General features: G+C 37.9%; 1 protein-coding gene across 3 annotated transcripts; it reads right to left on the bottom strand.

Moving 5' to 3' along the window:
- Positions 1-1,712: 1,712 nt before the first annotated feature.
- LOC108146772 (ral guanine nucleotide dissociation stimulator-like 1) lies at positions 1,713-21,311 on the bottom strand. 3 transcript variants are annotated; one of them, XM_041707908.1, is made up of 7 exons: positions 20,964-21,311; positions 17,524-17,836; positions 5,489-5,590; positions 4,694-5,077; positions 4,107-4,628; positions 3,859-4,011; positions 1,713-3,790 (listed from the first exon to the last, which is right to left on the bottom strand). In XM_041707908.1, the coding sequence occupies exons 2-7, from the start codon at positions 17,548-17,550 to the stop codon at positions 2,639-2,641; spliced, it is 2,340 nt and encodes a 779-aa protein (XP_041563842.1). In that variant the 5' UTR covers positions 17,551-17,836; positions 20,964-21,311; the 3' UTR covers positions 1,713-2,638. The 3 variants fall into 3 exon arrangements, with proteins under 3 accessions (XP_041563842.1, XP_017128401.1, XP_041563841.1); XM_017272912.2 differs by having other exon boundaries at positions 17,524-17,910; XM_041707907.1 differs by lacking the exons at positions 17,524-17,836; positions 20,964-21,311 and adding exons at positions 9,597-10,145; positions 14,841-15,603.
- Positions 21,312-21,625: the final 314 nt, after the last annotated feature.

Genomic DNA, 21,625 nt, shown 5'->3' on the forward strand with positions numbered 1-21,625 from the left:
TTAAGGAAGAGGGTGTAGCCCGCAAAGTGTGGGGGGATGTGTGTGCTGCGGAGGAATGGAAGAATGGAGAAGGCCAAACTGGACTGTCGTCATTGACACTGCCACCCTTAATCCCTCCCATTCTTACAGGACTTTCTAATTGAATTTCTTGTTTTGACCTGCAGTTGTGACCCTGTCTTATCAATTTTCCCTGTGGCTGTGTGTTGAATTATGTCATTCTAACTGCGTCATTGTGTCTGCTTGAGGTTATCGATTATTCCTTCTCAGTTATGACGAAACGTGTTTGAACGCCAGAAATTGCTTTCACCTCCATCACTATCCCCAACCACAACTGTTTTGCTTCCGTTGCACAGAGAACAAAAATGTTGAATAAAATGTTTCCTTAAATTCATATTTGAACATGTCAAACATTAAAATATGTTTTTTGAATAACAAGTAAGAACAACTAAAAATATTATATAGAAAAGCAATGCATTTAAAAATTCTGGAATAAACTTTTATCTGTTATTGAGTCATGTTTACATATTTTTTATATTTTAATGTGTTTACAAAATGATGAAAATACAATTCTTGTTAAATAATATTAAACAAATGGTACAAGGCATTTTAAAACAAATTTTGTTATGTTTTTCTTTGCATGCTCTTGACTTGCACAACTATGACGTCATTGTTAACCCCGGAGCTTTCACTATTACCAACTCCCCAGCCTCCACCCGCCACGCCCCCTTAGTGGCACTCCACTTCGATGTCACTACCCCATTTTCCAGCCCTTTTGAGCAGCTTCAACGTCAAGTCAAGTCAACTTATTTCCATTTCCATTTGATGCTTGACGCGGATTTTCACCGACTAGTTTGAGAAAGTTTGTGTGTTTCGAGAGCTTTTCAAGTTCTCCCAGCCACACTGCCACGCCCCCTCGCCCTCACATCTCCATTTGTTTGCCTCTGTGGGTTTTATTATTGCGGAACGAGATTTATTTTTTGTCATTGAAGTGATCTAATTAAAGTTTGTGTGGGCCGAAAAATTATACGCGCCGAAAAAGGGGAGAAAGGATAACGAAATTTGTTTTCAGCGAAAGTTGCGGGCGGGTCATGGCAGTCGAAGGTGCAACTTGTTTTCGTTTTCGGCCAAAAGTTGTTAAAAAGCCAAAAAAGTAATTTATTTCAGTTTTACTGCCTTATTCTTGGTTGTGTTTTGTGTGTGTGTGTGTGTTTCAGCCTGCAAATGTAATGAGATGTTTTGACCCGCTAACTTGGTCCTTTATTCTAACCCCTTTCCTTCAGCCTTCAGCCTTGTGGATGCTGATTTGGTTTGAAGCCTTGGCCAAGTTCTCTTGGCATCGCCTGCTTGATAATCAGATTTTTCCACTTTCCATCCTTCTTTGCCTTTCACATCGAAATGGGTTAAACTTTTGCTGTTGACTTGTTGGGGGCTAAGTTTCGACATTGCCAAGCCGGGCTAATCAAAGTTGGGAATCTTTTGTGTTTTATCACTAATACCTTAAATGGAATGACAAATTTTCTGAGGAGATGGGCTGGCTAGATTTTAGGAATCTATTTAGTCCCATCAGAAAATCCTTTAAAATCGATTGTGCATCAAATATTTTCTATATTTCAGTTGACAGGAAGGAAAAGAAAACTCAAATTAATTCTCTATAAAGTGCATTTTTACTTACTTTGAATATAATTTTTATAGTAATTTAAGAACTCAAACCATTGTTTTGTTTTGGTACAATTTATTTCGCAGAAGAACACAAATTATCGCATTTCATTTATATATTTACAATATTACTCTGTTTTTCTTCTTTTGTTTACTTCATTTTGCATTTAAATAGCTATCATATTTAATATGTATAAATCGAAGTTGATTCTTAGTGTATACCATACAAGTATAATTGTTTCATTTTCTCTTTACTTTTCAGTGTAGATAACTTACAAAATCAGAATTACAATTTCTTAACAGGCTAAAGTTATCGATAAATCATTATTTGTTTTGTGCACTCTGTTCGTAAACAGTTACAAATAGTACTTATCCCTAATTTTGTATTTATAATACACGTACAGTGGGTAAAAACATCTATACAAATATGCTTAGTTGTTTGTGTGTGGAAAGTCCTCAAAGTAAAGTACATAGACAAGGAGGAACCTTAAACCAACTTAATATCCGTTTCAAGATCCCAAATTATTGTACCACATTTAGAATATCAATTGTTGTATATAAGTATATATACGTAATATATGTGTATGTGTAAATATCAGCAAATATTCCAGTAGAGTCTCTATATACTATATGTTTTGGGTTGGTTTTTCAATAAACTTATACAACGAACTCTAGGCCTGGGAAAAAACAGAGATTACAAAAGTTTGCTAAGTTCTAATTGACAGGTTTGAATCTAGATACTAATCGAAATAATCGGTAATCGAACTAATCGAATTCATTTCTTCTACTATTCCTTTTCTTCAATCAATAAATAACTTAAACGAATAATGAACCTAAATAGAAATTGGTATATCCAGTTTTGTCATGGGCGAGTCAAGCTCTAGCTATATACAATTTTCCCCCCCAAAAATGTGATCCCTAATCCTTATTCTTCGCCCTCGTATCCCAGACACCACAATTGGGACAGGGGCACGGCCGTGGACTAGCTACCGGCCACGCCCTCTTCCTTTCGCGGTCTCAGGATAAAGTTGAGGTTGTAGTTCGTGTTCACCGCATAGTAGACATTGGCATTCTTCGGCATTACGAGTTCTTTATCCGGTAACACCTGCGCCAGTGTAAATCTATCTGGATCATCTTCCAGGCCCAATTTAAGCATAGCATTGCGGATGACCTGTGGCGTACGCTCGTTATTCCCCAGCATAATGCTCTTGTACAGCACAATCCCGTCCAGCTCAATGTTGTCCGTTTCGTAGGTCACCCGGATGATGTAGAAATCCGGTGCGGACTGAGGAGTTCCACCCGTTGGCTGAACCAGCTGGGCATTGATGTGCGGCGATCCACCATTAGTGGTGCCATTGCCATGAGATTTAAGTCCATTCCCCATGGACTGCGAGTGCGTCAGCTTGCCGGACTGTCGTCCGCCAGAGTTACTGGAGTCCAACGACAGATTGGACACACTACTCGAGGCGGACATCAGGGAGGCGTGCTGATGGTGGGCATCCCGATCCAGTGAGTTGTGCCTGGAGCTGGTACTGCTGTTCAGTTCGCAGTAGAACTGCGATCCCGCCCCGCTGCTCGAGTTGGAGTGTATGGAGTCAGTCTTCCGGTGGCCTATAATCGAAGCCGTCGACGAGGCGGTCGTGTTGGTTAACGAGGTGTTTGTGCTGACCACCGATTTACGTGGCGCCGGCGGTGGTGCTTCCAGTCGGCAACTCAGCTCGAATGCCTCCCGTTCATCAAGCACTGGCATTGAGTTAAACCAATGATCGAAGAGGGCATCACCCTGGAGATTATACGTGTTGGCTGCTCCCTGGAGCAACTTAATCTGCGCCAGCACCTCGAACTCCTTGCGCTTCTTGTCGAAGTTGATGAGCTTATTTTCGGTGAGGTAGTCCGGATTGGCTGTATGGATCATGGTCAGATCGGTGAGGAATGTACCCAGATAGGGTATCGTTCCGTGTGACGTCTGTGTGCCCAAATTCAGGATTAGCTTCTGCAGATGCCGATCGCTCTGATCACTGCCCGGATTGGATTCGGGATTCTTAGCCGTTCCCTCGCGTTTCAGTACCTCTCGCAGAGTCCACGCATTGTTGTCCTCCGAGCAAATCCTCGCCAGCTCCGTAAAGACTTCCATCTGTGAGATAATTAATATTAAGAATTAATTATTATTGTTTTCTGAATATGTATAAAGCCAAAACTTACCCTTTCTTTAGGCAGCACTTCCCAGATCTTGGAGAGGCGGTATATGGAATTGGAATTTAGAGCCGAAATAATGGCCTTGAGCGAACTAAAGTTCTTGAGCATGCGCAGCTCCTGGGCAATGTCAATCCAACGTGAAATGTTCAGAGCGCGCTCCTATATGGTAATACAAAATAATAAAAAATAAATATGAGAAATTAATTTAGATTTCTTATACAATTCAATGGCAACAAAGTTCCAAGTTCACACACCTGAGGCTTCAGACGATCGATCAGGATGCTGGAGACCACCCGGAAGAGCACCGCATTAAATTGGTTAATGGTGGCCACCACAGTCTCCGATCCTCCACTATCCCTTCTGGCCCACGTGTGCCCAAGGCATTGGTGCGGAATCAGTCGCTTGAACAATTCCGTGTCCATGCGGGTCAACTGCTCGGCAAAATGTCGGATGGGCACGTGGGGAAAGCGGAAGGCCTGCAGAAAGTGGGTGGGTCCACGATAGATGGGCCCGTGACCCATTGGCGAGAGATACAGGCCGTTGAACTGATCCGTGAGGTCGTACGATGAGCCGTAGTGCGTGGGTATCATAAACTGCTGCATCTGCTGCGAACCGGCGGCCGAAAGCCAAGACAAACCATTGCCCTCCGAGCCACCGCCTCCTCCTCCTCCGCCACCATTTCCATAGACAGACTGCCGGATGAGACGCTCCAGACGATTCAGCACCTTGATGTGCAAATCCGATCGTTTCAGTCGCTTCATGGCAAAGGCCAATATCTGTTTTGTACGAATATTCAATCATTAAAACCAACTTTTAAACGTTTTATATGCCATTCCCCTACCTGCTGCAGGTTTTCCTCGTGCCAATCCTCCGGAAATCCATCCAGCCAGACGTGCAGCGCCGAGACTAGAGTTTTCTTGTGCTGCTCGTGGATGGAGGCATGCGGATCATAGGCCGGATCCATAACCTGGCCATTCTGCTGCGCCTGCTCCAACTCCTCCAGATGCTTCTCGTGCAGCGCATCGTAGCGCTGCGTCAGCAGACTGAGCACCTGCTTGGGCGTGGAGAAGGTGCGGTAGGTGGACAGGAAGACGTTGATGAAGGTGGACTCCAGCTCCCCATCGTCGGTGGCCAGGGCCTCCACCAATCGGGCCAAGGTGGCCGCCTTCACAAAGCGCACTCGCACTGTCTCCCACTCCAGATGGGAAATCTCATCATCTGAGTCCTGCACAGAGGAAAATTTACATTCAAATTAGTCATTTATTTTATCTATCTAGTTTGAAAAATGTACTTTATATATAGACAAAACAACAACTTATCAGCAATATTTTTAAGATATAAACTTCTAATTTAAAATATAAAAAATGCATTTCCGACAACATTGAAATCTCATTTATGTTGGGTATACATTATACAGTACAAAAACAAATACAAATATATAATATTTTGGAAATACATTTTGATGTATGTTAGTATAATTATTATTTATTATTACTTATATTTTTATTAAAATTATTTAAAAACTACAATTAGCTTTAAATTCTGTTATGTTAAAGTGAATAGATATTATTTTAAACATCGTTTACTAAGCTTTCGATTTTATCCGTAAAAATAATTGACTTTAATAATAACTTACATTGCTGGCCGTGGGCGTGGGTCGGTGATATCGCACTTTCTTCAGGTAGACGGTGAAAATTGCATTCTTTTCGTGCTCTTCGCCCCAAAGGCGCCACGTGGGCTGTAAAATAATGAAAAAAGAAAGTTAATTATTTTCAGAGGTCTTGTTTGCATTTGATACATTTTGCAACTTAAAGAAAATTTTAATCCCTGAACTTTGTGTGGAATGGAACTTTGTGACAATGCCAAAACTGATTGCACATATTAATCATTGATTTTTATTAATAATTGGTGTGATAAAATGTCTTCCCTTTCAGATATCATCGAACACACCACTATTTACTATTGAGTATTTTATATCTACGGATTAAAGAAAATAAAATAAGAAACGAACATCTAAAAATAGACCACGAACATTCGATAAATAATTAATAGATATTTATACAATTTTTAAAATCTGTGTCAAAGCCAAAGATCACGGCTAATTGTATAGGCAATCAAATGTATCATACACCTATTTTTAGATAGAATATCCGACGTATTTTTAATTTATTTCCCCTTAATACGAGTTCAACAATTTTTGAATATTCCCAATATAAACATTATGTCCTAAGATTTTGGCAAATTGTTTTGAATCAGAAAATTGTTTGTTTTTGTGGAAATTCGGTTGTCTGGCATTTCCATTTCCATTTCCGTTTCGTGTGGCATCTTTGGCAATGTTAAGGCCCAAACAACATTTGTTCTTGTCTAGTCGTGGTATTTTAATTGAAACACAAATTCTTTGCTAATTTGTTGGATAGAGCAAAACTAAATGAATTTCAAAAGAGATGAAAATGAAAATGTCTTAGAATTTGTTTGACCTAATTGGAAATGAAAAACATATTTAAATTAACATAAAAAGTTATGCAATTTCAAAATGGAATCCTATGTCGCGTATTAAAACTTACAGACAAGATGTCTTTTTATAAGAAAAATTGAGTTTCCAACGCAATTATTTATGTATTTATACCACTTGTTTCCCAAGGCTTTATGAGCCCGGAAAATGCCAAACATATTTTCGTTTAATCAACGGCGAAGCATTAAAATTCTAATTAGAAAATCATGCAACAAACAAAGGCAGCGCTTTCCAAATACCCTTTGTGTTTATGTAAAAACTATGTAAATACCACACAAAGACAGGCCCACATAAACGAGTGCATAAGTATTTAAATTGAAATTTACTCGCAGTCATGCCAAAGGCGTGAAAAAGCATTAAACGAGAACTGAATGAATAAACGAGCAACAACAGCAACCACGGAGGGAAAGGCACGCAAAGTTTGAGGGTGTTGGCGCCCCCCGCCCCATAATAATAAACAGCTAAACAGCAACAAAAGTTACAACAAAACCGTGGATTAACAGAAGTCGCCATAAAAAGATTTTCCCACACCGAGAAAAAAGAACCACAATTCCTTAAGCTACTTAAATCAATTAAAAAGCCCTTATCTACAGCTATTGCACAATAAATGTAAGGTTTTCAACTCCTGATTTCTCAATGTCTTGTTAACAGACATTAAGTTAACTTTGTATAAAACTTTGTCTTACTGAAAGCTCTTAACTAGAGACAATTTTTGGAATATTGCATTAAAATCACATATAGAAGGCTAAAATCTGTTCCTTAACAATTTGACTTCAGGTTATCATTCTCTAAGCCTTAACAAGACATTAGGAAATCGGTATTTAATATATAAAAATCTTTTTTAAGAAATTTAATTATAAGAAAAAATTCTTTTTTACTGTGCAGATAGGGCGACAACATCAACAATATCCAGCTGACCCTAAATAAGAAGCGCAAAGGGAATGCGAAAACATAAACATGATTTGATGTGGGTTCGAAATGGGGGGGGAGGTTCGTCCAGAAAAATCCACACACACGCTCCACACACCACACACCACACACCACACACCACACGAACATGGGGTCATCCATCCTAGACAGACAGACACGAATTTCATGTTGATCCAATTAATTGCCCGCATGCGCTTTGATTACACCAAACAAAGGCGAACCAATTTGTACAAATGTTTAGTTCACTTCGCCAGCATTTCGTAATGTTTTTTTGGAAGTACTTTAATATTTCGTAAAAACATGGAACTACAAAATGAGTACACACTTCTTCTCATGGTGTTAAGTGGCAGGCAAGCGGGCGATTAGTTGTTTTGTGAAATTGTGCATACATTCCGAGATGGATATGGAAGCAGCTGAAACATTTCCAAATGGCCTTGCAAAAATAGAAGACACGATGTGGCAATGTAAGGGCATTCCAAAATGGGGCTGGGTTAAAACTGTGCGATCCATTTGCACTTAAAAAAATTTAGGCAACGATTAAAACGACCCCCGCTAAAATCGAATTCAATAACAACAGATGGGAAAATGGATGCTTGACTGCTGCTTCCTGCTTAAAATCCGAAAACATAAGAAGCAAAATTGCAATTGTTTTTATCTAATTGTAGCATGCTTGAGCTTAATTGCTGCTCTCTGTTTAATTTTTCGGCTGGCTGATTTACACACATTTCCCCTTCCCCAATCCATTAAGCATACGTAGATATATGCATATGCATATATATACAATGTGAAGGCAACATTTAATCAATTCCGATTCACGATCATCGGCGCCGGCAGCGACTTTTCCTTAGCGGCATCTGCCAAAAAAACTTTTGCCGCTGTTCTTGATTCGCATTGTGGAATACGCACATATTAACATACATATGTATAGCTTATACGTATTTATTTAATTTATTTGTTATTTATTTGGCATTTTTTGTTTGGAATGCCTTATACGAGCTGCTGGGTTCATTTGTTTTTGCTGTTTAATTAATGACGCATTATGGCAGCTCAGTTCAATTCCCAATTTGCGTCAAAACTGAAGAAAATACTAGTACTGCTACTTAAAAATGATTTAAAGGCATAAATTCGGTAGTAAATCATGTTTAAATGGACATTGATTTATTGGCTGCAAGCGGAAATTTTGATTGGTAAACTCATAATTGAGTCATTGGTTCAGCATTGTCCTGATTTCCTGATTTCATTCTTTAAAGACAATGGAATAACATTTTTGCTTTAAGTTGATATTAAGCTTGAAATTTTATCTGAAAATAAGATTAAACGTTGCTGTGCGCCAATTTCATTTATTTACTTCCGCCTCTGAATCTCACTGGTCTATTATTATCACCAAGTTCAAGTTCAAAGACAATTAGGTCATATGTTTGGCTATCACACAATGATTTGGCGTTGCAAAAAAAAAAAACTAAAAACCTAAATTTGTTTTAAATCTACTAAGTTCTTAGATGAAATAAAATAATACTAGACATTTAAAAGCAAAAGCATTGAAAGCAAAACCAGCCATCAACAGATAAATTGCCAGAGTAATTTCGCTTCAATTAACAGTCTATTGCCTCAGCGCCTTAAATTCTTGCGTGCAACTCAAGCAATTAATTAGTGTCAATTAGACAATCAATTGGGTAAACATAATTAAGCCGGATGTGACTCAGGTGGCTCCAACTTAACGAGTGTCTCACACCGTATAAAGCAAAAGAGTAGACAAAAACTGGTGCAAAATTACATAGCTAAAAAAATACAGTCATATAATTTAATACTCTTGAAAGACATTAAAGTGCAAACCTATATTTTCGTAAGATGTGGTTAAAATATTCAATATAAATGTTGTTATAAATAAAATCCAAAAAATTAATTTCCAGCTGGGTGACTTTGTTAGTTTATTTTCGTCTAGAAAAGCTAGCTTGATTAAGATAATAAATTGTAAGCTTTAATAATTTTTTTTTATTTTTTAAATTATGTTTTAGCTACTTTCAAATCTTAATAATGACTCAATTAAAATATCCTTCAACTTTATGATAACCATGCCCTAAATGGAAAACATTCCGTTTTTGGGAGTAACATAAAAAAGAAGAAAATTAATTTTGCAATATCAAAAATTATAATACGGTAGTTATGCGGCAATAATATTTTGAGTTTATATAATTTTCGTCAGGCATTTGCTGTAAGCCTATATTAAAAATGATCAGTTTATATATATAGTTAGGTCCGATAACATAGTAAATGAGTTATCTCTTATAGACCCCCAATTTACCTTTGTGTAGGTATAGTTTTTGGCGTGCAAATCTTTGGTCTTCTTGGAGAGATTCCTTAGGGTGGCGCCCGTGCAGGCACAGAGGTACTTCAAGCTGGCCACCACCTTGCGTTCCGCATTGAGGACCGCCGAGGAGACATCCAGGTCGTCATAGGAGTGATAGGAACTGTTCCTCCGCGGCTTGGCCGATGCGGATCGAGATCGGCGCTGCTGGGGCTCCTGCTGCTGGTGCTGCTGGTGCTGCTGGTGCTGCTGGCACATGTGAGCTGGCTTTTTCCGCTGCCTTGGACAGGTGTGATGGTGATATGGCCTCTTGGTGTCCTTGGTATCCTGCTGCTGATGGTAGGCGCAGGACTGGCTGGTGGTGTTGTTGTTCACCTGCCGCCAGGCACTGCTTAAGTCCGTGTTGTCCAGCGGCGGCATTAGAGCTTGGTTATATCCTGCCAGATCCTGCAGCTGATAGGCGCACGTGTGACTCTTGATGAGAGCGGGCTTCTGCTGGTGCTTTTGGCTATGCGGGCATTTGCAATTGGCTCGACTTGTGAAATTCTGCAAGTTATTTCGGGATGGGATGCTTTGGTTTGAACTAATATAGTTTTTTTTTTTTTTTTGGGGGGGGGTGTTAAACTCTGAAGGGGTTGCTTTGTACTTGATCTTGGTCGCGGGCTGTGGTTCATTGATTGACTGCGACCCTCAACCCACTTGAGCTGTCTTCTCAGTTCGTTCACAGAGCCCCTGACCTTGGCTACGATTTGACTCCAAAGATACACACTCACACTCACACACACACACACAGCACACAATCCACTCGCATTGTTCAGCTGTATTTGATGTTTATGAGCTACTCACATTAAAAAAAAAAATACCCAAAAATAGACAAAAAAAAAAAACAACACACAGCAAACAAACAAACGAAAAGTGTATTTTTGACAAGCGACTTTTGTACTTCAAGTGGCGCTCACTACGCACTCATCCCCTCCAAATTTGGCTAAATGGGAAGCGTTTACCCCCCGAACCCCCATACGAAACCGCCATTTCCCTGAGGAAAAATTTACGGGTAATTGTTGTTGTTTAGCATTTTCATATTGGGTTAGGCGCATTGTTCATCCCGGCCTATAATCGTAAACAACATCCACATCCCAAGTATGATCATTGAGGCACCCCATTCCAAGATGTGTTCAACTTTTACCAGGAAGTTATTACGGGCAGCTAGTTTGTTTTTGTTGATTTTGGGGCTTAGTATTTCACGTCCATTGACAGCTGCGCACAGGTTTCACCAGGGAAATGTTCTTCCGAAAATACTCTAACAAAGATGAAAAGTCTGGAAAAGTTTCCACACAGAAAAAGTCAAAATCAAGACAAGATCCCGGAATTTAAATAGATTTTAAATTTTTAATACTTAAAAAGGAGTTCTAATCAATGAAAATGAGTTGAGTTATATTAGAAAAAGAATATCCAAACTGCTTTAAAAAATAAAAGTTTCAATCATAAATATATATATATAACTTGCTGCTTCAATTTCTTTCCCAAAAGAGTATGTACACTTCGCTCAATTCAATAGAAACTCTGCAATATTTTGCCTAGATAAATATTTTCTTGTTTTTGGTGTGGAAACTGCGTTGCGCTTTCCTTTTCTCCATCAGTTTTATGGCATTTAGCTCGCCGGAGATGAACTGGCCCAGCCCATTTCATGTTGAGTTTAGCCATAAATTCAGGCCAACTCCGACCATTTTGCAGTTTTGCTCAATTACAGCCCGGCCCGGCCCCATTGCCAATTACATAACTTGTTTCTGGCCAAATTCGTGCGAAGAGAAATGTCATCTGGTTTGAAAGGTCTTTGAGCCAGTTTATCTCGGCTAGGAAACAAACACATTATTCAGAAAGAGAGGTCAGCGGTTGGTCATGCGAGTGGGGAATGGGAATGGGAAAAATGGTCGGGTCCAGAGGTCTCGGATCTGGAACGTGCCGCGCGTGGCCAAGTGTGAAATTGAATTACCAAGAAATGCATCGAAGACCAAACAATCAAATACGCATCACGAAAATTAAATCGAGAACAATCAAATATAATAACACACATACGAAAGCCACCCAATAATTGAGGCACGTTCGTCCAGCATGCGTCATTCATTTTGGGAGGTCTAGGATTTTTTTTCCGGAGCAAAGCCATAAACTAGATGCAAACTGAACAAAGCTTCTAATTCGAGCATGAATTATACGTGAATTGTGGATAGAAATTTATTTGATTCATTTGTTTTGTGCAGTGAAGCAATTTAAGATGATAATTTATATTTCAATTATTTTTCTTTTTTCCTGAAGCATAAAATATGCATGTCGATTTGAAAGTACCGTTAAGTTATTTTGCAATAAGGTAAAAAAACAAAATTATTAAAATTAAAATTAAATAGCGAACTATTTGCTGCCTGTCTTACAAGCTTACAATGAAGTACTTCCACAAACCCATTGAAAATATTAAAATTTAACCTTCAAAACTATAATTTTCCCACTAAAACATTTCTCAGCTATAATTTTTCAATACCTCAACAATTTTATAAACATTAGCAACGTTTACCCTGGAGATTGCATATTAATTATCATGAAATATTAAAATATTCCAAGGCTCAAGCGATAACAAAATATGCCAGCAAAAATAACAAAGCTTCTTCAAGTCGAACTTTGAGGCCAGAACTGATTAGAAGAAATCCTTCAAAGTATCAGAACCAACAAACCAGACCCATATATGCCCATACATACATACATACGTATTTGTAATTGTTTTGTTTGAGATGCCTTCGTCTAATCAATATGCACATATATTGCACTCGATTCGTACCAAGCCCCACAACCTGAACACACTCATTTCATTCACGATTATTATTACAACGTATGCCAAACGAGACCGAGACCGAAACAGAACACGACTCTGGGAGGAACGCCATTTGCATACGGCTGAGTTTTTTACCTTTTCAGTCCGAATGATTCATCAGAAAATACCCAACTCAGGAAAAAAACAGCGGCAGAAATAAAGCTCATTAAGTGATGAAATATTGTAGTATTATAATGGCAAACGGGCAATTGTCAAACATCTTCGTGTTTGTGTATACAAGCTCCTTAATTATAAAGAAATAACATCCAAGTATGATGGGTCGGCTGATTGGGGCGGCCCACATCATCTGTCTATATATAGAGCAGGTGACCTTTCCTCCAGAAAAGCGTGTGGGTGGAAATTTCTGTTTTTCGCCGGGGGGTTTTCTCAATTACAGATTTTTGCAAAAATAGCCACAAGCCCATAAAACAAGAGAGTTTAACAATAAAATCAATGCAAATGGCCATTGGTTTTGCAATTGAGGTGAGTTTTTAAAAAAAACAGGGATACAGCTGTTTCAAAATAATAGGATTGCGTTTTAAATAATAATAATAGCTGTTATTGAAAACTAGTGTACAAATTAATTGATTTTTAAAGATAAATTGTTAATCTTGCAATAATTTTTTCAGATCATAGAAATTAATATTACATTATCGAAATGAATAATAGCGTGGTATTTTGTATTTATTTTCCAGTGAATTTGTAAAGTTTTTGTGACTGAATGAGCAGTAGATTTATGTTGCTGATGTTACCCAAACATTTCGTTGATGTTGTAAAATATTGCAAGCCATTTATTTTGACCGCAAGTGTAGGCACAAATATCTATTTTTGAATCGACGACCCCTGGCACGAGTTTTGTGAATTGCAGCAACAGAAGCAGAGGCAAAAAAACAGCGCAAAACAAAATTGAAAACGCCAAAGAAAAAAGCGACTGAAACTAAACACCACTCTCCCCTCGGTCATCTCTGAATGAATGACTGACTGGCTAAATGACTCTGACTGACTGTCAGTTACATCTGACTGCATCCGACGCAGTCAGCTTGACAACATTTGTTGCTCCCCCAATGCACAAAAAGAAATTAAGACATTTATAGCAAATTTATAGTCATGTTGCATGTTTGAAATTAAAATTAAAAAAAAAAAATGCGATATTGAATTTTTGAAATAAAAGTCCATATGTTACGAAGTTGATTTAGGCAATAAAAAAATTGATTTATTGCACTCTTCCAATACAACTACCTACTCCTTTCACTCTTGATTTTCCTTTATATCCAACCGCTACCATATCCTGTTTCAAAACTTGCTTCATAACATTAAACCAATAATATCTTAGCTTAGTGCAATCATTTCTTTTTCTGTAACTATCTGTCCCCACTAGTCAGCTTCTGTCCCGCTCTTTCGAGTATTATCAAACCACATCCGTCGGGCAGCAGAAATGATGTACAAACAATACAAAAACATATCAACTTGAACCAAAGCTTGAGCCACTACTGAGCATAGCTCTCCACGTAAATTATTTTTATGCATTCTCCACTGCGAAGAGGAAGAGGCGGAGCTTTTGTTTTGCATACAATGGAAACTGATAAATGTTTGGAGGGGTTCTCCCCACATAAATAGTTGATAAATACACGAAAACAAAACTGAGAGTGCAACTTAATTAATATGTGGCTAGCTCCCATATGAATCATTTTTAAATTATATATTTTTAGTTTTTATTGTGCTAAAAAAACCTCAAATTTCTGAGAAGTTTCAAATTAAAAACCTGCATTATTCCACACGTAAGCATACACAACAGAATTTACCAGACCGCATTTTTGCCAATTAACTTGAATTATTAAAATCCCCAAAAACATAAAAACAAAACTTGGCCTGTCACTTCTCATATGATTAATTTATTAAGGAAATCCCCCAACTTGTATCGATCCCTAATCCTTTTCCAGAGAAATATTTTATTTCTAGACTCCACTAAGGCGTAAATTTTCCATGCCATTGCCCTTTTACACATAATCGTTGTTGACATTTCTCTGTGATTCGACACTAAGATAATACAGTAATTACTCTCTACACATAACCAGATCAAGTACAAAGCAAGGCAAAAAATTCTTGGACAAAGAAAGGGTGCGCACTATTGATAATTATTCAAATTGTTGATTTAGGGGCAAAGATAAGCCACCTCTAACTAACACGCCCTTACAGTGGTCTCACTACAATTATTTTTATCTTATCCTTAAGTTTTTAACTTTGAACATAAGGATTGAAACGTATTTAATAAACATAATAATTTTGCTTAAAGGTTTATTTTTGTGAATGACCACTGTAAGGACAGTAAAAAAAACCAGAGGTCTTAAGCGCGCCCCTTTTTATCTGCCCTGATGGATTACCATTTGAGATTGGCTTTTGTTCCTTGAGAAATGTTTCTGAGATTTCCTGATGAGGCACTGCTATGTTTTTCCTATCCGTTATCCTCCGTTTCTTTTGTTTTCTTTAATTTGAACGTCTCCTTTAATGGCTTCTGGTGTTTTGTTTTTTGTACCCAAGTGCAGTTCAATGGATGGTGTGGGTGATGGTAGTGTAGGTAAAGGCAAGTAAAATCGATATTCCTGCTGCTCTTTTTTTTCTGAGCTTCTGTGTGGTTGCCCGCTATACTGTTGTTCAGCTTCCTGGGAACGATGAGTCAACGGGACGCACAGAAACACACCCAGGAGCAATAGTGGTGGGGGTGGTGGGTGGTTGGTATTTGTTCACTGGTTAGTGGTAAGTGGTGAATCCTTGGTCCGCGAAGAAGGGTTCGTTGCACTACGTCTATACGTCTGCTGGGCAATCTCCTTTTGCCTCTCCCACTATTTATTTATTTTCACTTTTATCTCTTTTTCCTTTTCGTTTTCTTTCGCTACTGCTGCAATAGCACACATATAAACACCGAAAATCGGGATACCGCTTGCATTTTCATTCGCTTGGCTGAAAATCTCAACATGAGACATCCATGTAATTACAAAAACATTATACAAAATTCACATTCGGAGGTTTCTCCAATTAGAAAAGGGGGGAGAGTATAAAACGCGCGCGAGACACACACACAAATCTCTCGGGCAGAGAGACACGCGACACAACCGCCGCCAACAACAGTTGAAAACGAACTCTGTCTGCTTAGAACAAACGACTGTTCAAAAACCCCTTCGCTTTGCACTGGGGCTCTCTCTTACTCTCCCACTCTCTCTTGGGGATCCACTCTCTCCCACTAAGAACGGGGGATGTTCTTATTTGATGGATGTAACTGTAGCATCCCCGCGATGAGAGCGCATCCACGGCGTGCTCTCTTCGAGTTGTACTCTCAGGTATTCTAGCTTTGGACCGTGGGAACTTCTAGCACCCACTATGGTTTTTACATCTATTACAAGGGTATATTGTTTTTGTTTAGATGTTAGTGACACGCAAAAACATTGATAAAAGGAGATAGTTCTTAAATTCTCAATATATTTATAATGTACAAAGAAAATAATAACCAATACAAAACTCCGCTATTATTAAATGAGAATTATTTGTACATCTTATTGAACTTTATATACATCTATATATCTTTAGCCATGATTGTTTATTTATTTTCAGCAAATTTTAAACCGAACATCTCTATTGATACCTTTTTATATGCGTATTTCAACACTGTACTGGAAATAGCTAAAATTATCCCTAGTTGTATAAAAGATTTAAAAATAATATGCTTATATAAATATTATAATCGCAGCTGCTATTGCTTACAAACTCAATGGATTTGCGAGGTATCTTCTAGTCGGGTTACCCATACTTTATAATTCCTACTTGTTCCAACCATTCTCGCTCTGTTTATGTTTTTTCTGATGAGCAATTGACTGGGTTGTTTGGTTCCCATCAGAACTCTCTCACCCGCTCTCTTTCGGTAATAACTAGTATTTTTTTGGTATTTTGTAGGGCGAACTTCACACTGACCCCCACAATAGCATTTGTTTTCATTATCTTCACGCATATATCAATGGAATTTATGAGCCCCTTAAAACTTTAAGACTTGACGGTTTTGATTAATGCCATAGAAGAAATTTAAATAAATTTCCCACCTGCTTTGTTTGAGTTTTTGGTCTATCAGTTGACCACCCGGCCAAACATGTGAACTGGAATGACATAATTATGGAAATGGGAATACCTGAATGTTGTCTGGTATTTGGTAACGACTTAAAGAAAGTTGGCGGGGAAATCAATAAGCAAAAATATTAATAAAACGTACATTTACGTAAGCGCCAATCAAACGATGTCTGCCGTTTTGTTTGTCGCTTGTAGACATTGGATAAACATTGGACCCCGAAAGCACGTCAATTGATCAATTAGCGAATGCAACAAGTTTCAAGGCAAAGGTAGGTGACATGTATGCTGATATCGATTGTTGCATAAAGCAACTAAAATATATTAAGTCAATATTGGCTTCTTATTGGGTCAGTTGATTATTATATTTCAAATTCCCATTTGCATTTTATTTAAAACGGGAAATATCGATAAGCTGATAAGATAATTATTTGTAACATATTTTTACATATATTCTCGTTTGTTTATCAAAAATGAATTGGAACGATGAGAAATTGTTTTTAACAAACGACGGCAATATTTTAAAATGTTTCATCGAAGCCTGAATATTATCATTACTAGTCATTTTTTAAATTGTGCATTTAAAGTACTTTAGTCATATGGAAAAGCTGAATCCATTTATTGAATTATATTAGGAAAACTTTTTAATTAAAAATCATGCCTAGCCTTAATTATATTAAAAATGTTTCAAGTTGTGAATGATGATAATTTCGAAATCCGTTCAATAAAAATTGTATAGCCCTTGAGGGCACAGTTTTTTCTTAGCGTTGATATGGTCGACCAAATATTTGACCAAGTAATTAGCAGACTTGGGCAAAAGCTTCCACGCAAAGTTCGCCGCTCAGCGAGATACTTTCAAAATGACTTTCTATGCATTTCCCTGTTACTTTCTACGCTTACTACTATATACCATATAGTAAAGTACATGTACGAGATAATGGGTTAGCTACTCACCAAACTATCGGCCACATTTTGACTCATTATATTCCGCAGCGTTGACGATGGCCAGATGCTGCAATTACTTCAAGGTGCGTGCTGCTCAAAATCTGGTGCGATGCAATTGCCGATGGTGCTGGTTGTGGTGGTAATAATGATGATGATGACGGGTATCTGTCGGATACGCGCATTTTGGCTTGGCACAGCTAACGGCGAACAAAGACTCGAACACACACTCACACACACACACTTGGGCACTTGGGACACGTGTAACGCGTTTACTTATTTATTTCTTTTGGGTTGTGCAATTTGCTCAGACAAGCGGATGTATCTGCAAGATACGCGACCAAACTTGCAATCGTATCGACACAAATTTCAAGTTTTCTTTTCCATTTCGTTACCAAACTACAAGAAAGCGACAAAACATTCGGGTGAAAACCATTTCAACTCAATGGAAAGTGCGACAGTAGCAGCAGCAGCAGCAGCAGCAGCAACCCGTAAATGAAACGGTCAATAAAAGTTTGAAATAAAAAAAAATGAACCAAAACCGAACGCACCGCACATTGTTGGCATTCCAGAGGCTTAGAAGCCAAGACCGCGGAGACCAAGCGCCATCGACCGCCCAGCAACAACTAAGCCGCGGTGGAGCGGCAAAGCCACCGGAGTAAAATGAATGCGGTTTGAACGTGGCGCGCAACTGATTTACGATATTCGCTGCACAGGTACAGTGGGATAATAACTATTTTTTTTTTCTCATTCAAATACTAATAAAATATAATATCGTTTACAATCTAACAAATTTAAAAAAAAAAAATAATAAGTCATTATTTTTTTCTTATTTCGTGTGTGTTTTACATTAGTGAGTCAATATCCTATATAATCTATATATATCCTACTCTATCAGTAAAAAATGGTTTATCTTTCAGACAAAAATCATTTTCTGCGATATCAAAGCAGTTTGGCCAAAGGAAGAAGCTCTCCAAACCCACTGTGCCAATCTACACAAGTGACAGCGACAGCGGAGTTGACAGCACCTAATGATGGATTTCTTTTTTACGACTCGTAATCGCAGTTACCCCTTCTTTCTGGGCAACAGATAGCGGATCGTCTCGAAATATTTAGCTAACGCAAAACAAAAACATTAATGAAAGTTTTTTTCAGCACAGCACAGTTTTTTTTGCTAGATTATGCTTCTACCTGTTCGCATTCGATGGCTGGCATGCTACCTATGTGTTCTGAATAGTTGGCTCAGAGACACATGAAAAAATGCGGAAAATGTTTGGCCAGACAATACCTGGGCAAAGAAATGAAAACAAAACAAAACAAAACAAAACAAACCAAAAACAGGTAGGCGAATATCGTCAACATTTAGAGGCTTGCCGAAGGTACTGGAGAATTGGAGAAAGATAAAAAAAATTCTGAGAGAATCGGATGAAGAGAGTGCAGAACTGATCAGATGTTTTGTGGTTCCATAGAGTTTACGACGGGGAAAACAAAAAAAATTCTACTGAATATCGTAAGCGAAGTTTGAACGAAATTTAAATAAATCCTTGTGGGCATACCGCAAACTAGTTTTTTATATATATTTTATAGTATTACTTTAATTTCTTGCAATAGTAAGAATAGTTAGGAATTCTTTCGACAATGTAAATTCATTTTAAAAAAAGTCTAAGATAATTTTTAAGCATTTTTAAACAACAAGTATGTATATTTAAGGCGCACATTAACATTCTCAATTTAAAAATTGTAATAACTTCGTTAAAAGAGAGATAAAGATTCTCATTTCGGTGTCATTAGGGGCAAGTCTGTTTGGCCAAACACAAACAAAACTTGAACAATCATCAACCTTGATTACCTTGAGCTGTGAGTGACCCTTCTCAAAGCCCCATAACATCAAGAAGAAGATGAGGTACACAGAAAAAAATAATCGGACTGCTGCTTTTTTAAAAGGTGTATCAAATAATAAATACGTTTAAAAAATGTATATTTTTATAGTAAGGAAAGGATATAAATATAAATAAGACTTATTAATTTGTTTAAGCTTTTAATCTCAGGTAAAATAATATCTTATTTTTGCCTGTGTAGCATTGATGGCAAGCTGAGCTCTTAATTATAAGTTGTGGTTCCCACTTTATGGACATCCCTATACACGTCTATCTCCCCCTTTGTTAGTTCTTAGAACTATAAGCCATCATCAATTAATTAACATTTTTAATTCAAAACAAAAGTTAAAACAAGCTGAACGACGTCAGCGTTTCGCTCGGGCTCTCTCTCTTCAAATTTTGCCGTTCTGTCAGCTTGGCGAGCTTTTTTGCGAAATTGGTTGCTGCTTTTTGTTTTGTTCACTTCGCTTTTTTGTTTCTTACACCTCCACACAGCTGAGCTTGGATCCATAAGCGATTTAAATTTATTTATATATATTCTGGACACAGTGATATATGGGCTACCTATTGTTGTTGCTGGGCTATATTGACAAATGGAAATTCTGAATCGCTCGCTTATTTATTTCGTTGCCATGTATTTTTTGGCCTGGCTTAAACTAAATTAACTCTCTCCCACACTCTTTCTCTCTGTTGCTGTATTGCTGCTTTGCTCTCCCTCTCTTTCTCTTTTACGATTGCAATCATGATCTCACTCTGTTGTAGTTCTCAGTGTTTTTTGCTTTACGATATCAAATTGCTTTATTAGCCAAAAAAAGGCGAAAACGTAGCCGAGTTAAGTCTTTTTAGTTCTTAGTTTCTGTTTTTTTTTTTCTCCTATTTTTGTTCGATTTCATTTCTGTGATTTCTTCTTTGTCATTTTAACACTCGTTTCGAACGTGTTTTTCGGCGGTAACACGCAAGCAGTTCTATAAAATGGTAGCTTTGATATCAATTTATCTTGAGATGAATTTGTCAAGCTGCTAAACTTTATTGTGTCGTTAAGGTTGTGGAAAATTCCGTGATTGAAACATGATTTTAAGTTAAATTTTTTGTTTTTTCTTTTATCACTTACAAGTATAAGTTATTTAGTTTACGTTGAAGATGTATTGTGGGTAACAAATATTAATTTTTAAAAAGTTTTTTTTGCTTGATTAATTGTTAATTCGCTTTGAGTTTTCCATGACAACTTCACAATTTTCCTAGACATTTTTATATATATTTTTTGCTGGCTATGTCTTGGACCAACAACTCAAAAAACACGTTGCAATTGGCAACTGGTTTACAGCTATGCAACGGCAAACATACACATTCGCGGCTATATCTTTATGTACACACACTTGCGAGCGTCTAGGTAGACACAAACACAAAAGCAAACAAATGTTGCAGGTGTGTAAATGCCAATTTTTCCACTATACACGGGTATATTTTGTTAAATTTTTACATTTCTATTTTCGAGTAATTTGCGCCATTAATTGTAATTATTTGATTGGGTATTTTCGATAAGCAAAAAAAGGCAGGAATTTCGTTGTTGTATACCTTTTAGATTTTCATGCTGCTTGATTACTTTTTTTTCGGTTGTTGTTGCCACTTTTGTGCACTTTTTTTTCACACACAAACTCGAAACAGAAAATGCCATTAATGATACGATGTTGTTGTCTTGAGCACTGGAAATTTTCGTTACGCTTTGGCAGACATTACGAGCCACGCTCCGCATCCACGACCCCCTATCCGCATCCGCAATCCGCCAGCGATATGATGTCTATATATTGTTGTTGCTCGCGGCTGTTCCTACGGCTGCTGAAAAACTTTTGAGCGGATTTGGGACCACTGGGATCGGAACTCGGACTCGTCTATCTTTGGTTACACGTACTTTGCGACTGAGGTGAGCCGAGCGAAACTGGCAAAACACACGCCGAACTCAAAACTGAAGCTGGTCCCGTCTTTTGGCCTGGCCAAGAGCCTCTCTCCCAGCCAACAAAGGCAAGAGAGAGCGGCTGCAAGCGGAGAGCCAGTATCTGATTTTTTGTTTTGTTGACCAAACGATCTACCTGGGTGAACAGCACCACAGAGCCATGGTAAAACGATGTGGCGAATATCGTAAGCGCTCATGGTATGCTATCAAAAGATATTTCATTCTATGATTATTAGTACATGCTACCAATATCCGATTAAAGTTTCTACAAGAATTCAACTTTTGT

This window comes from Drosophila elegans, unplaced genomic scaffold, assembly GCF_018152505.1.
Source record: "Drosophila elegans isolate 14027-0461.03 unplaced genomic scaffold, ASM1815250v1 contig_208, whole genome shotgun sequence".
Lineage (NCBI taxonomy): Eukaryota > Metazoa > Arthropoda > Insecta > Diptera > Drosophilidae > Drosophila > Drosophila elegans.